This window comes from Myodes glareolus, chromosome 5, assembly GCF_982192425.1.
Source record: "Myodes glareolus chromosome 5, mMyoGla1.1, whole genome shotgun sequence".
Lineage (NCBI taxonomy): Eukaryota > Metazoa > Chordata > Mammalia > Rodentia > Cricetidae > Myodes > Myodes glareolus.
In genome coordinates, this window is record NC_142030.1 from 3,254,874 (window position 1) to 3,269,450 (window position 14,577).

A 14,577-nucleotide genomic window follows, 5' to 3' on the forward strand; every position below is an offset into this window, starting at 1 on the left:
AAAGATGTCTTTTCTCAAGAATCTTTTCTGCCTAGAAAGGCGATTTTAGATGCAGAGAAGAATGAACACCTGGTGTGGGTTACGACCAAGGATACTTTGAGATAAATACCTTTGTGAAACTAGAAGGAGAATCACGCCTTTGAATTAGGTGCGAGGGGAGGGCCCTGTTAAGAGTGGATGACGAGATGACATCATTCTAGAGAAGCCGCTTTGGCAGTGTCTGGGCAAGGTGAACTACAGTAGGCAAACATGCTCGCCGCTAAGATGTTCAGCACGGCAGTGTGCAGTCAGAAGTGAATCCAACAGGGTAGCAGAGGAACGAGAACAGGAGACAACTCCATTTCAAAGCTAGAAATCCATGTGTTTCCCTGAACTGTGTGTTGGGGTGGAGGAGCTGTGTGTGGTTCATGACTGTGTGAACAGGTGGAGGCAGTGAAATCCGGTGGTCAGGGAAGAAAGAAGAGCCATACCGGAAGGGCTGACACTGGGGTCCCTTCCCGTGTGTTTGCTCCCAACCTTTATGACGGGTGCCCACGCTTCCAGCCTTGAGCCGGAAGTTTAACTCGGTAACCTCCCCAGCTCTTCGAGATAAGAGGAACATGCCGCTGACATGACAGAATGGAGAGGCAAACGAAGACTCGGTGCGAGGACCCAGTGTCTGGTCGGCCTGCTCTTTGAGACTGTCAGTGTTGTCACTGATATTGTCCTATTTTGTATAGCTACTGTTATAATAGGAGTTCCAGATTGAGGTCTGCTGAGACAACCACAGAGTTCAGTTTTCCTTCATGAGTCATATTCTGGTGATCCTTTCTTCAAATTAACGTCTCTGGGGCTGATAACTTAAAGGACTCTCACGTTTAAAATGCCTTAACCTGTTTCTCTCCAGTCTGCCCTGCTTCCCTGTCTCCATTTTGTCAGACATTTGATCCTAACCAGCTTTGGCATCTCCCTCCTGCAGTCTCCCACCCAGAGGTACCATTTAAAGGCTATTAACTTGTAGCAGAAGACCAGACCCTCCAACGGGAAGCTGTTTTAGGTGGTTAGCCCTCCTTTTCCTTCTCCTTACCCCCAAGACACTGCATTCTCTTGTTACCACTGTCTCCCCTCAGCATCAGTTTCTACACACGTGCATACAGGCTTGGTCTAAGTTCTCTTTTTCTCCTGGGGAAATATAATCTCATCCCTTCACAGCATCAAAGTTACATCATAAATACATTAGAATTTCGTTCAAACAGTTGAGGAAGTGGAGGGGCAGCAGGCAGGTGTGGTAGCAGCTCAAGCAGCCTCTTGGTCGCATTACCGTTTCTACACCCAGGGAGCACAGTCATGACCTGGAAACTGAGTCCCGCTCCTCTGGTCACTTTCTAGCGTATCCCTTTGGAATGCGAGCAGTTCCTGGTGTTTAAGAACGCTGCATGTCTTTCTGCCACACTTGTCCACATCAGTTTAACAGCCATATTTGGGTTCAGCTAAAAACCCAGTGCTCTGTCCCAGGGCTGGCAAATGTATGAGGACAGTGCGTCCTATAGGAGGGGACACAGCATTACTTTTTTAAAAGAAAGCTTGTAGCCTCGCATTAGAACTTCATTTACATTTAAGTAATATATGAATGACTCCATTGTTATAAAAATCTTCTCAACCTTCAAAAATGGATTGGAGACATGAATACTGTGTTTTTGTCCATGCAAAACCTGAGTTCCACTTGAGTCCCAGTGCTTCGTTTTTCAGTGTGTCCCAAATGACACTCACCTTTCCCGTCTCCCCATGAGCACCTCTCAGCCACACCTTCTGCTGGCTCTCCAGGCTTAAGAGTCTTGTCCTGGTGTAAGTCGCGCCCCCTCTGCACATCCCCCAGCACAGCTATTGCTTGTCAGGCCTAGGACTGTGGTGAGCAGCCTTAGCTCTGCTTTAAGCCCTGCAGTGCTGGTGAGAGGACGTCTCCCACCCAGACCTCAGGACTCCGCACGGGGACCCTGCCTTTCAGACACGTCTAAAGTCTAGATAAAAGGCATTTTTATAGTGTCCATATTTCTGTTCCATTTTTGCTCCCTTTTCCCTTGGGCTTGAGCAGACGTCACAGCCACCGGTCAGTTTTCGCTGACCCGGGCACTGTCTCCTGTCACCCTCACCTGGAGCAGCCTGTGCAGGAGAACTCAACTAACCACCGCAGCACTGTGCATGTCCATTACTGTGGTTGATAAAATGCAAATGCGGTGCAAACCAAACGAGACTCTAGACTTCACCCAGATGAAAGCTGAGGCATCTATGCACGAGAACAGCTCCCCTGTAAGACTGTTGACAGGTAACGCCCTCAGAAGCAGCAGTTGAACAGAATGGCAGCCAAGACTTCAAAAGGAATGGTTTGATCAACAAAGAGTTAAAGGCTTGAGAAAAATATTGAAGCCTTCAAAGAACAAAGGCCCATGTTATGATCATGAGATTTTCAAAACCAAAGGATCATAGCTTTCCATTCTGTAGTCAGAAAAGCTGTGCTAAAACCAAGTGAAAGCCTGTGACCAAGTCATGAATGGCCTCAAGAGGGCTCGTCTGGCAAAGGAGCTACACAGGCTTGAAGGCCCGAGTTCAGTCCCTGGAACCCACGCAAAGGTGTTCTCAGACCTCCACATATCCACGTGTGTGCACGGCATAGACATGCACCATACACATGACAACAGTAAATAAAAACTTTATTTTATGAGAAGAATGAGCCAGTTTATAACATTTTTGTTTTCTAGGTCAGATTAAGTTGCAGTAGGCCCCTTTCTTTCTCAGCACCACTCTGAAGTGTCCGGACCCATTTTAAATGGAATGGTTCCGGCCTCGATTTGCAGGAGTTGGCAGTGAGCTCCTTTGGCTTCGACCTGACAGCTTCGGAGCTCACACACCAGCTCAGCTTCTGCCCTTCTCCACGCTGCTCTCTTTCTGTGAACCTGCTTGGGTGTCCAGGTTGGTTTTATTGATTCCTTTTCCCTGACTGGAGGGTGCTGGGGTCTGTGCCCCTAGACCTCTGTGTATATTTCACTGGAGACAGAGAGGTCTCACTAAGTTGTCTAGGCTGTCCTTGAACACTGTAACCATCCTGGTCTAGAACTTGAGATCCTCCTGCCTCAGCCTCCCAAGCAGCTGGAATCACAGTCCTGCAACCCCAGGCCCCGCTGGTCACCTCAGGATCCTTGCAGCTCACCATCTCCTTGCTGCCTGGGCTGTGTGCTGTACCTTTTATCTCTCCTGAAATTCTCTCTTTCTGTTTTTCAGTTTTTTCCTTCCTTGCTCTTCCAGACCTTTTTCCTTCTGTCCTCTCAAAATTTTGTTTCTGACTTTGAAGTTGTTCCTTTCTTCTGAATACTTTGTTTATTAGAAGTGTAGGCCTCGTCTCATTGGTGTCCCCAGAGGTGAGAGCTGATGTCCCGTCTCGAAGGACGCTGCCTGCTCACTTGCCCAGTAGGTCCAGGTACTGTGCCAGCTTGCTTTACCTTGGCAATGTGTCCTGTGGTCATCCGTGAGCTGGTGTACTGGTTTCTCCCCCTCTACTACGAAAGGTCCTTGACTTATTCCTCAGTGGATTGGAGTCTGGCTCGGTGGTGATTGCTGTAGGATTTTTAACAGTGACTTTGAGAGAAACATTAAGAAGTCCTGGGATTTGAAAAAAATAAAAGGTCTTATCAATGAATCATTTTCTGCTTCGGAAATTTAAAGAAATATTTTCAGACTTGGGTTTCTCCTCCATTCTTAGTCTGATTTGTACAGTTGTTATGGAAGAAAGCATAGCTTTTATTTAATGTGAAGCCAGGAAATATTAGAGTCACAGACGCTCTTGAAAACAGTCTCTTAAATGTTAAAAACTGGGCCAAAACCGGGTCCGTGATATAGGATATATCCGTGAATAGGAACATTGTACTGGAAAATGAGTGCAATACCGGTGTTGTTCAGTCCCCAAATGGGTGCATTTTTCTTGCATTATCTTTGTGTGTGGATAAAAGGTAACTCGGGGCGCGTTTAGCCCTTCTAAAAATGAACCCCATGAGTCAGCATGTCAGTCTCATGTCTGTGATTTGCTGAAACGTTTTTGAAAAGCAAGTTGGAAAAATGTCTGCCTTCACATCCTCACTAGGAAACTTCTTTTTAATTTTGTAGTCAAATCAGAAAATTAATGCCCGTTGGACCACAGAGGAGCAGCTTCTAGCAGTGCAAGGTATACTAAAGATAAGCAGTAATTGTTGTTCTTTATTAACTGTCATAAAAGGGGGCTGCCGTAGCTCTTCCCTCCTGCAGAAGCGGGACCGCACACCCTGGTCTCTGGTGTGGCACACTGACTCTGCTCACTCCTCGTCCGAGGAGCACAGCCAATCAATGGTATTCTGTGGCTCAGCGTCAGGGTGTGTGACCGTCACATTGATGACTCGCTACGAACATAAACCATAAGCTTTTTATTTGTCTAATTGCTCTTTGTTTTCTACTTGGTAAGTGTGAGGTCATGAAAATATTAACTATGTGCTTCTAGTGTGTCATTCCTTATGAAGAGCTAGACCACTGTGTGCCTTTAAGAGGCTGCACACCCAGCGGACATGCGCTGTCTGGCGCTGTTTGTGAGAACGCTCAGTGGCGTGCGCCCCTGGGCAAATGGGGAACACTGTCCACTTGGGTTTCTTCTGTTTGAGCTGCTTAAGGGAAAATTGTTTACTTTTTGTTTAGCTTAGATTTTATTTCTCTTTAAGATGAACCTTCTGCAGACTTTGTTGTATAATTTTAATATGGTCTGCCTACCATTTGATGAACTCGCTGTGTTGAGTCCTAAGAACTCTCTTATCGGGCTTAACTGCCGTGAGAGTGGACTCCAGTGACGTGTGAGCACACAGTCTGTGATGTCCAAACACTCGGCCTTCTCTTTGTCTAGAGGTTGCATCGTGGCATTTAGAACCATGGCTTAGAGCTCTTCCTGGAGTTGGAGCAGGCCTTGCTTTCATTCAGGCAAAGCCCGTTCTCCTCCCCAAAGTGCCGCCTGATATGAACTGAACCCTGATTTCTAGCGTTTGGCTAGTATGTTAATTCTGTACCGTAATAGAAATTATTCGAGCAAAGAATTTTCTGAAGAGAATCACCAAGGGAAATTGGGAGTAATCTTTCTCCACATAGCACTTGAGATTTGATCGCTTTCAGGGGCAGAGTCCCCTGAATCTAACAGCTTGGCTGGACTATACAAAGCTGCATTCAGGGAAAGGGCAGTGGTGAGATTCCTGCGTGCAGCCTGGGCTGTGTCTCTACAGATAGCTTAAAAGTATTGAAGCAGAGGAAGAGTGTGCTGATGCTGAGAGTCAGGCATGCGTGGGTTCTACGATGCACGCTCAGACAGTCACCACTAAGTGAATCACTCCAGCAGCCCTTTGCATGGACGTATGCTTGCTCTTTGGATTTTGAAGGTTCTTCTAAAATAATGTGCTGATGCCTCAAATTTAGTTCTTTAGACGAAAATTATTTGGAATTTTTGTTTTCATTTTGTTTGGACTTTTTGTTTCTATTGTTTAGCACATAAAACAAAGCAGCATTTATCTATTTGTGTCTGAAGTAGTAATTCTAGAAAGGCCTAAAAGATTCTCTGTGCCCACACATTTAGATAGCTAGATGTGTATCTCACAAACAGTGTACTGCAATGCCGTGTCTGAGTCTCACTGGTTGAGGTATGTATATTTAACATGTAAACTTTGCTAGTAAGATGCTATTTAGCAAGCAATTTTTTCTTTAATATTTATGATAAACTTTTATGTGGTAAATCCTTTAGTACCCACTTCAGTATTGCAAAGCAATAATAAATTGTTTTGATATTAACATGTTTTAATTTGTGTGACACTTTATATTCTGAATATTTAAGACATGTGTAGGCCTGTGACACCTTTGGTAAAATGCTTTGTCCTGCTCATGATGGACTGTTCTGGTGACCTGGAGGAATGAGTGACGCCGTTGTTGAGATCAGGAACTCAATCTGAATATACTTGTTTGCTAACTCTTTTAAAACTGAGAAGCATAACAAGATCATTTTCATTCCTAGGTTTAAATCCTATATCCCACCTTTTCTGCTGTTACCAACTGGTTCCTGGCAGTTGAAGCTTTCCCCTTCCTTCTTCCCCTAGCGGAAAGTGGAACCAGGGAACAGTCAGCCCTGGCAGGACTGTGTCTGCCTCTGTATCTCCTCGTGCTCATCCTAGCTCTGCTGTGATCTCAGTGGCGTTCTTTGGGAGTCCAACTGGGACATCATTGGTGCGCCTGTAAGAACAGCTCTTCTCCTATTTTTCCCATGTGCGTGGCCTTTTTCATGTGATGGGACAATTATTGGCTATTCTCAGAAAAACTTACACTTATGTGTCACACAGGATGAGTGTGGTGTGAACATTTACTCTTGTTATTCTCGTCCACCTCAGAAGTATATTTATTTCCTAGTGCGTAAAAGATTCACCTCTCTGATCTTTATGCTATTTTAAGAAAAACTAATTTTTATCAAGATGTCAGCTTTAGTTTTTAGTTTTTATTTTACCTGCCATGGCTTCTGAAACAGGGACTGGAAGCCCTGTGTCCAGGGGGCTGTGCATGTGCCGAAGTCACTGTCTCTTCCACAGTTCACACTGCTGATCTTTCAAAGAGAATTGAAGTTGTGAGTCTAGAAATGGCCTTTTTAGATTTATCTCATAGTTAAAAACCCAGAACTAGAATGGTTCATAAGTTAGAAGGCAGTTGATTTGCCTTTGATTGAAAACATAAAGATCCAGTCCATGAATAATCAAAGGAGGTGGGCGTAGAAGCTAATACTTTTCTGTCGTACAGAAGAACGCCTAGTGCTGTAATAGGATGTAAGCACCCACAGTCTCAGAGGTTCTAGATGTCATTTCAAAAACACTATTATTTCTGAATCTATTCAAAATAAAAATTATTAGATACTATTTCAGAAATAGACTTTTGGTAAATTTGTGTTCCCCAATTATATTAAATACATTAAATTTCTCTTCTAAAGAATTTTGATGTGAGAAGCAGGGGGAAGTCCCCTGAAGTTCTGCTGCCTTTGACCCCTCAGCACTCTGGGTGCTTAGCTTTCTGTTGTCTCCAAATACCAGAATCAGTGTCCATGCTGTGCTCTCTGGCCTTCTGAGTCCGTGATTGCAATTGGGGATTACTGTCTGCATGCTCCTAGAGTGTGTGTGGACATAGTCCCCCACTGCAGGAACCACTGTCTGCATGCTCCTAGAGCGTGCGTGGACATAGTCCCCCATCATAGGAACCACTGTCTGCATACTCCTAGAGCATGCGTGGACATAGTCCCCCATCATAGGAACCACTGTCTGCATGCTCCTAGAGCGTGCGTGGACATAGTCCCCCACTGCAGGAACCACTGTCTGCATGCTCCTAGAGCATTAACTACGGGAGCCACAGTCTGGGATTGTTCTGGTAGTGCCCGTGTCAGTGTCTACTGGTGAGAAAATTACCTTTAACAAAAGAAAAACAGGAGCTGTTTGAAAGTTTCTGTGTAGTGGTATATTTATGTGGGGTAACGTTAAATAGTGATGGGAAGATGTGGGCCTTCATAAAATGTGATGGTAACAATCCCTTGGTTCCATTTTTCTGAGTTCCGAGACAAAAATTCTTTCCAGTATTGAAAGTAATTACTTGCAGGAACAGGAAGTTTAGAAAGTTGCCTGAGAACAGCATTTTCCTCTCTGGGGATTTACAGCTTTGGCTCTGGAGGGGTCTCCAGATGTTTGTTCCACTGCCCTTTGAAAAATGGCCTCTTCCCCTCAGTGGTGGGACTTTCCATTCAGATATTCCTTAACATTTGATAGCTTTAACCATTGTAAGTAAATCCCTTGCTGAGGAAGCAATAGGTTGCCCTGTTGTTATGGATCACATGATGAGCATGGGCCACCCCTCCAGCAGGGTACAGAGGGGAGCTCCGTGATCTAGGTGTTCCTGGCCACTCACTGCATCCGGTCGTCCTCTGGCTGCCTGATGCAGACTCTTCTGAAGGAGCAGTCGCAGGAAGGACATCAGCCGGCTGCCCACCACAATATAGACCGCAGGAGTTTCATCTTCCAGACTATATGCTGAAGCCTATTGCTCTGTGTAGATTTTTTTTAAAGGATTCCCTCTTCTAGCAAAGTAGATTGTTGAGTGGTCAGGGAGTACAGAGATGATATAGCAGCCCCACCATTGGCCAGGGAAGTGCAAAGGACAGGACCTTGGTTCAATCCCTAGAACCAAGGTGAAAAAAGAAAGAAAGAAAGAAAGAAAGAAAGAAAGAAAGAAAGAAAGAAAGAAAGAAAGAAAGAGGAAAGGAAAGGAAAGGAAAGGAAAGGAATAGAAAAGAAAAGGAAAGAAAAGAAAAGAAAAGAAAAGAAAAGAAAAGAAAAGAAAAGAAAAGAAAAGAAAAGAAAAGAAAAAAGGCCAGGTATGGTAGCCTTGGTAGTGTGCACTTACAGGCCCAGTGCTGGGAGGCAGTGACTCGCCAGTCCCAGGGACTCTGCCACCCAAGCCTGCTTGGTGAGTTCCAGGACACAGGGAGAGGAGACCCTGTCTCAGAAAATTAGGTGGGTAGTACTTGAGGAAGAACATTCCATGTGCTCATGTGCGTGCGCATGCACACACACACACACACACAAACACATAGGCACGCATACATACACACACAGGCACACACACAGACACATAGGCATGTGTACATACACACATAGGCACACACATACACACACAAACACATAGGCACGTGTATATACACACATAGCCGCACACACACAAACACGCAGGCACACACAAACACATACACACACACACACATTTCAAGCCACTGTCTGTGGCCACCACAGTTTGAGGAAGAACAGGCAAAGTAAGACTTATGATAAGAAAACCCCACTTCCCGGGCACACTGTCCAGACTTAGTACTACAGTACTGCTGGTTGCTCTGCATTCTCTCCAGGTTTTTCCACATCGTGGTAGTAACTCTAGAGTTCGTCAGGACATAGGAACAAGCAGGACTGCAGCAGTCTAGCGGCAACTGCAAGGAGCTTCAGCTAGTACAAAGCCTGCCCCGCAGGCTGAGGAGATTGGTGTCTGGGTACACCTGTTCTCAGAACACTAGTTGGGGTCATCCACCAAACCAGATGGTCTGCAGGGTAGTGAGATCCTCGCCTGAGTTCGTCGTAAACATGCCCAAGTGAGCAGAGGAAAGTCTGGCACCAGAGTCTTCAGAAACACTGCACTCTCACGGGAGTACTTTCCGGTTTAGAGTCTGGAATTTGGCAAATATGACAGTGTGGTACCAAAATCAGGCTTGTTAATCAAGAGAAGATCAAGGAGGAAGGTCAAAAGTAGTCAAATTCCAGGGGCAGGATGGGGGCAGGGTGGGGTGGGTGAATTAAGTGGCCCTTGTGGAAATTAGTGCTGAGTCTGGCTTCTAATCAGTTCTCGCCTGTTTCTCAAGTTTGCGTTTAGATGCCGCTTCCTAAAGAACACTAGCGGGGAGCTCCTTGGGTGTGAACAGTAACTATCATGGGCGGCCCGGGATCTCTGTTTCCGTATAAACCCGCAGTGTAACTAGGTCACTGTTAGGGTTCATTTTCAGCCGTGAAAGTCGGTTTGGATTTAAAGAAAGTATACATTTATCTCTGCTGATTAAGCTTTGTAGCTGATGTCTGTGTGGTCACGCACACCTCACCTTTAGGACAGAACCCTCTTCTGTTTATGGTGCGATGTAGTCAGTGTTAATGCCAGACTTCTCATTCAAAAAGCTCCAAAGTAATGGGACTGACTTCCCATTGGCCAAACCCATCGGGTGAATTTATTTGGAGATATTTGTTCCCAAATTCTCAGTTCTAAATAAGAGTAGGATTTAAAAGCAGAATCATTTCCCCTTGGATTAGTATTTTGGGTCTCTCGTATCAGTATCAGCAACTCAGCCTTGCCTCACGCGCTCATCTTCGGCTGCCCTAAGTGGTGTTTTATTTATGCCTCCCTCTGGTCGTCTTTCTCATCTCTTTCATGAATGATTATTTTTCTGAGATCAATACAGTTATCAGAGTATACAACAAAACTTTTGTATTTTGAGCAAGGAACATCTCTTTTTCAATATGGATCCTTGTATCTCTTTTAGAATTGACCTCAGCAGACCGCCACCCATTTGGAGCTGCCAGAGCAGCACTGCCTTCCCTTATCCAGAGCATGCTCTAGAAGCAGAGTGTGCTCTTCTTAAGTCTCAGGCGACCGGAGTCCCCCACACAAGGCTCTAGAGCTGTTCCATGGGCTCCAAGGGATGGAAGGCTCTTTCCTTAGCCCATCAGATCACGATAGCTCTGATTTTATTATTTAGTTACTTCTATTTGTCGGTAATCTGGTGGGGTAGACAAGTAATCATGGTGAAGTTGTTACTATTAAGCCCCAAATTGCATTGCTTTTCATTGTTGGGAGTCACACAGTACACTTGGTCCATTGAGGGGTAAAGAGGAAGCTCCTTCCCATCCAGTTTTGTTTACAAACGGTGTTGCTCAAATCTAGGTGACTGGCTACTAGGGAAATAAATGATGTGGAATTGAGGATGGAACAAAGAATTCAATGCTTTACAATAAATGGACTGTGTTTGAGAGTTGAAGAGAGGAGTGGAGGAAATAACTGAGTGTGTAAAAACTGGTAAGTCTGATTCTTTGGCCGAAGGCAAGCGGCTGGCTCAATGACATGGCATAACTCATGGTTTCAGCTGTGACACCTGAGGAGGGACAGAGTTCATGAGAAAGGGTGTTCGTTGCTGGTATTTGTGTCTGCATGATGTGTGCTGCGCACGGCTCTCCGTACTGATCCTTCACAGGTGTATTATTTACTTTGCCTTCCAGGTGTCCGCAAATATGGTAAAGATTTTCAAGCTATTGCAGATGTAATTGGCAACAAGACTGTTGGCCAAGTGAAGAACTTCTTTGTAAACTACAGGCGCCGGTTTAACTTAGAGGAGGTATTGCAGGAGTGGGAAGCGGAACAAGGAACCCAGGCTTCCGCTTTAGGGGAGGAGACAGAAAGTGCTTCTAAAGTGCCGTCAGGGAAGAGCACTGATGAAGAAGAGGAGGTGTGTTTGTGTCTGGAATTTGAGCTAACCTGAGCTGAGGAGTCACCCTTCGGTGTGGCGTTCTGTAAGGGTGCTGTGTGAGGACTAGCTAAGCGAGCACTTCCTCAGTGACTTCTCTGGTGATGCCAAGTCCCTATGACATGCCGACTTCTGGTCCTAGCAGAGCGGAAAGTGTATTATTCCTGCTGTTAAACTGCTTACTAATAAAGATGTCTGTTTGGTAGCTTTGTTGGGTTTTTTGTTTTGTTTTTTGTTGGGGAAGGAAGGGTTTATTTTTTGTTTTGTTAAAAATAAAAGAAGCTTGTGCTTCCAATAAACACTGGTGTTATGTTTTTGTTTTGGTTTATTTGTTTTGGTTTTTTTTTTCCTGTGACAGCCCAAACTATAGTGTATCAAGTTCATTAGGACTTAAATCTTATACATGTATTTTTGTTTCCTCACCTCTAGGCACAGACCCCACAGGCTCCTCGGACTCTGGGTCCATCACCTCCTGCCCCATCACCCACTCCAACACCCACAGTCCCCATTGCCACTCTGAACCAGCCTCCACCACTTCTTCGCCCAACCCTGCCTGCCGCCCCTGCTCTTCACCGGCAACCTCCTCCACTCCAGCAGCAGGCTCGGTTCATCCAACCCCGGCCAACTCTCAACCAGCCACCGCCACCTCTCATCCGCCCTGCTAACTCTATGCCGCCCCGCCTAAACCCAAGACCAGTGCTGACCACCGTTGGTGGGCAGCAGCCACCTTCACTCATTGGAATACAGACAGAGTCACAGTCCTCACTGCACTAGAGTAAGCTGGACAAAGCGGCAGTTATTTCTCACCCGTCAGTAGACTACTCCAAGAGGAAAGCGTCCTTCCTAGGTACGAGGCTGCTAAGGAGTCCTGTGGCCGCGGACGAGCCAGCAGAAGTGGGTGTGGCACCACAGGGAGCCTCGTGTTGGCCTCCTGTCCAGTGTTCACCAGTGGGATCTCATGGGAGGAAAAGGATTCTATATATGGGGGGTGGGTGTTTATTTTTACTGTATTTATTTTGTTGAGGTTTCTTATTTTCCTGCCTCTTCATACTCAAAGCTGTTAGTACAAAAATATTGACTTAAGAATTGTTAAAAACTCCTTAAGTTCCTTAAGGATTTTTAGCTTTTTGCTTTTTTCTTTAATTTAAATTTTTTAAAAAAACACTTTCCTATGTTAGGAGTGCAAGAATAAATAGCCTGCATTTCAGATTTTGATATGTTCATATTTAAGAAATTATAGCTTCATATCCCTTTTTTCAAAATATGTTGCTTTTTTTCTAAAGGAATTCTAATATATTCCTTTAAAAGAAAGCAATTAAATCAATTGCAAAGCAATTATATGAAACCACAAAGAATGTATTGAACCTGCTAATCCTTTAACATAGTTTGGGGTCCTAGCATAAAGTCCTTGTTTAAAGGTCATTGACCCTGTTGTCTATCAGTAATAGAGGTTTGGAATCATTTACTTGCAGAAAAAGGACTTAAAATTTGGTGAGAGATGATGTTTTTAAGTTCTTCTAAACTGTTAATTTTGAAAAAAAAAAGTTTCTAAATGCTATTTGCTTTTAGCTAGTATCAGCCTGTGTTTGGAATTTCGAAAAGAACGTATTTTGTCGGTTCTGTAGAGATGGTGGTTATGGAAGCCATTCTTTACAGTTTATCTTCTGAACTAAAGTCGCCCTCATACTCATTAGCAGGATCTTCCTTTAATACGAAGGGTGTTTTTTTTTATTTCCTTGATAAATCTCTATTGTATATTTGGATACATTGGTTCAGTCCTTGCAGCCAACCTGTGCTTTGATTTATGGTTAAATCTTCAGTACCCTTCACAAGATGAATTTGAGAGTCTGTTGTATTGCAACAGTTGTGCAGTTAACTAAAGTACTAAGACCCATTTTATGAAGAAACAGACTGCAAGCCTTTTATTCCAACATGAAATCATTAGCACCTACAGAGGATATTTTACAGTGTTAGCATTTCAACAGTGTGTCACTGATAGTTTCCGTACAATGATTTCTTATTGGAAGCATAGCTTGTTGCAGAGGGATAGATTACTAGTGTCTGCAACAGACTGTCCACATCAAAGAGGTCATGTCTTCCTAAGTATTGGGAAGATAGTCCCTTTGTGTAAAGGCTCCCTCACCTTAAAGAGCCCTAGATTTAAATTCATTGGACTGTTTTAATTGTCAAGGTTCCCTTCATAAGGACCCTCCATTCTGACACAATTGAAAGTGTCATGCAGGGGAGGCCCTTTTTTTCTTATTGGATCACCTTAATAGTTTATGTCCCATATAAAATGCAACTGATTCAAAAGTAATATTAAAGAATTTATACTTATTTTTACTTTAAAAGCCATGGAAGACGGTTATGTATCTGAAACTGTCTAGAGCATTGTTTTAAGCACTTGTCTTGTGTATGAGCATATTATACCTTGACAGCTTTCATTGTCTCGTCTCCTGTCAGTAGACCTTCAGTACAGTCTGGGGAAATGTCAGTCAAATGGTCAGCACCAGCGTCTGTCCAGATGTTCAGTATCTTGTGATTCCTTTAAAACCTGTTGTGTCTCAGACATGGGCCTCGGTGCTGTATCTGAGGGATGTGTTGCAGTTTTACTTACAAACACGAGAGCACACGGTAGGAAAGCTGTAGTCCCATTAGAATATGATTCGTGTATATAGTGAGATGTCTTGATTGTGTGCTTTGCATATTTTGTAAATATTTTGCACGTCATTATTTTCCTTTTCTGTTTGAGCAGTGTTTGGCCTGGAGAGTAATATGCTTGCTGCCTAAAGGATTAAAGATTTAAAGGTGTCCATATCTTCTATTTTTATATGATCTCGTGCTTTATGAGAATTTACGACCTATTCACTGTGAAATTCTAAATGCAGGTTTTTGATATAAAACAAAGTCTAGAACTCTCTTCATGGCCATTTTTGTCAATTCTGAACTCATCCTTTCTGAGAGCTCCACACCGGACTAAAATTAAATCACACTGTTGCTACAATGGTTAAAATTAAAGAAAAAGGTATTTAATTCCAGTATGGAAGTCACGGTAATGTGGATGGGAACCAAGTTAAATGATGGCCAAGAAAAAGCTGACAGCTGAGTAGAACCGCACACAAGAAAGTGAGAGAAGGCAAAGCTCTGTCTTAATGTGGACCACCACAATCGTTACTTCTAAAATTACGAAGTGCTTTGGTTCAAAGTACAAAATTCAGTTGTTAGCTGGGTATGTTTTATTGATGTTCCCTTCTGTTCCTTAAATATTCTTAGCTCTGGCAGCGCAGGGACACTAGGACCCTCAGAAAGAAGGCAGCTTAGGACTCGAGAAGATTTGTCCTTCCCTATGAGCTTGCCCAAAATAAATAACAACCACATTCTGATTGCAGGGAGCACATGAACAAGAAACCTAAACGTGTTGAAGTTTTTAACTTAGATACCTACAGTATCACCTTATTTGGAAGGTGGTAATA

The 14,577-nt window shown here is 43.9% G+C and overlaps 1 protein-coding gene across 5 annotated transcripts in view; it reads left to right on the plus strand.

Annotated features, from left to right (window-relative positions):
• Rcor3 (REST corepressor 3) overlaps positions 1 to 13,915 on the plus strand; it is a 41,093-nt gene extending 27,178 nt beyond the window's left edge. For 2 of the 5 annotated variants that reach the window (XM_087906019.1, XM_048439377.3), the window contains 3 exons: positions 4,135 to 4,192; positions 10,860 to 11,086; positions 11,534 to 13,915. In XM_087906019.1, coding sequence (XP_087762145.1) covers positions 4,135 to 4,192; positions 10,860 to 11,086; positions 11,534 to 11,878 — 630 coding nt within the window. In that variant the 3' untranslated portion in view covers positions 11,879 to 13,915. The remainder of the gene's footprint in view (positions 1 to 4,134; positions 4,193 to 10,859; positions 11,087 to 11,533) is intronic. The other 3 variants (XM_087906020.1, XM_087906022.1, XM_087906021.1) reach the window with 3 other exon arrangements.
• The last annotated feature ends 662 nt before the right edge of the window (positions 13,916 to 14,577 follow it).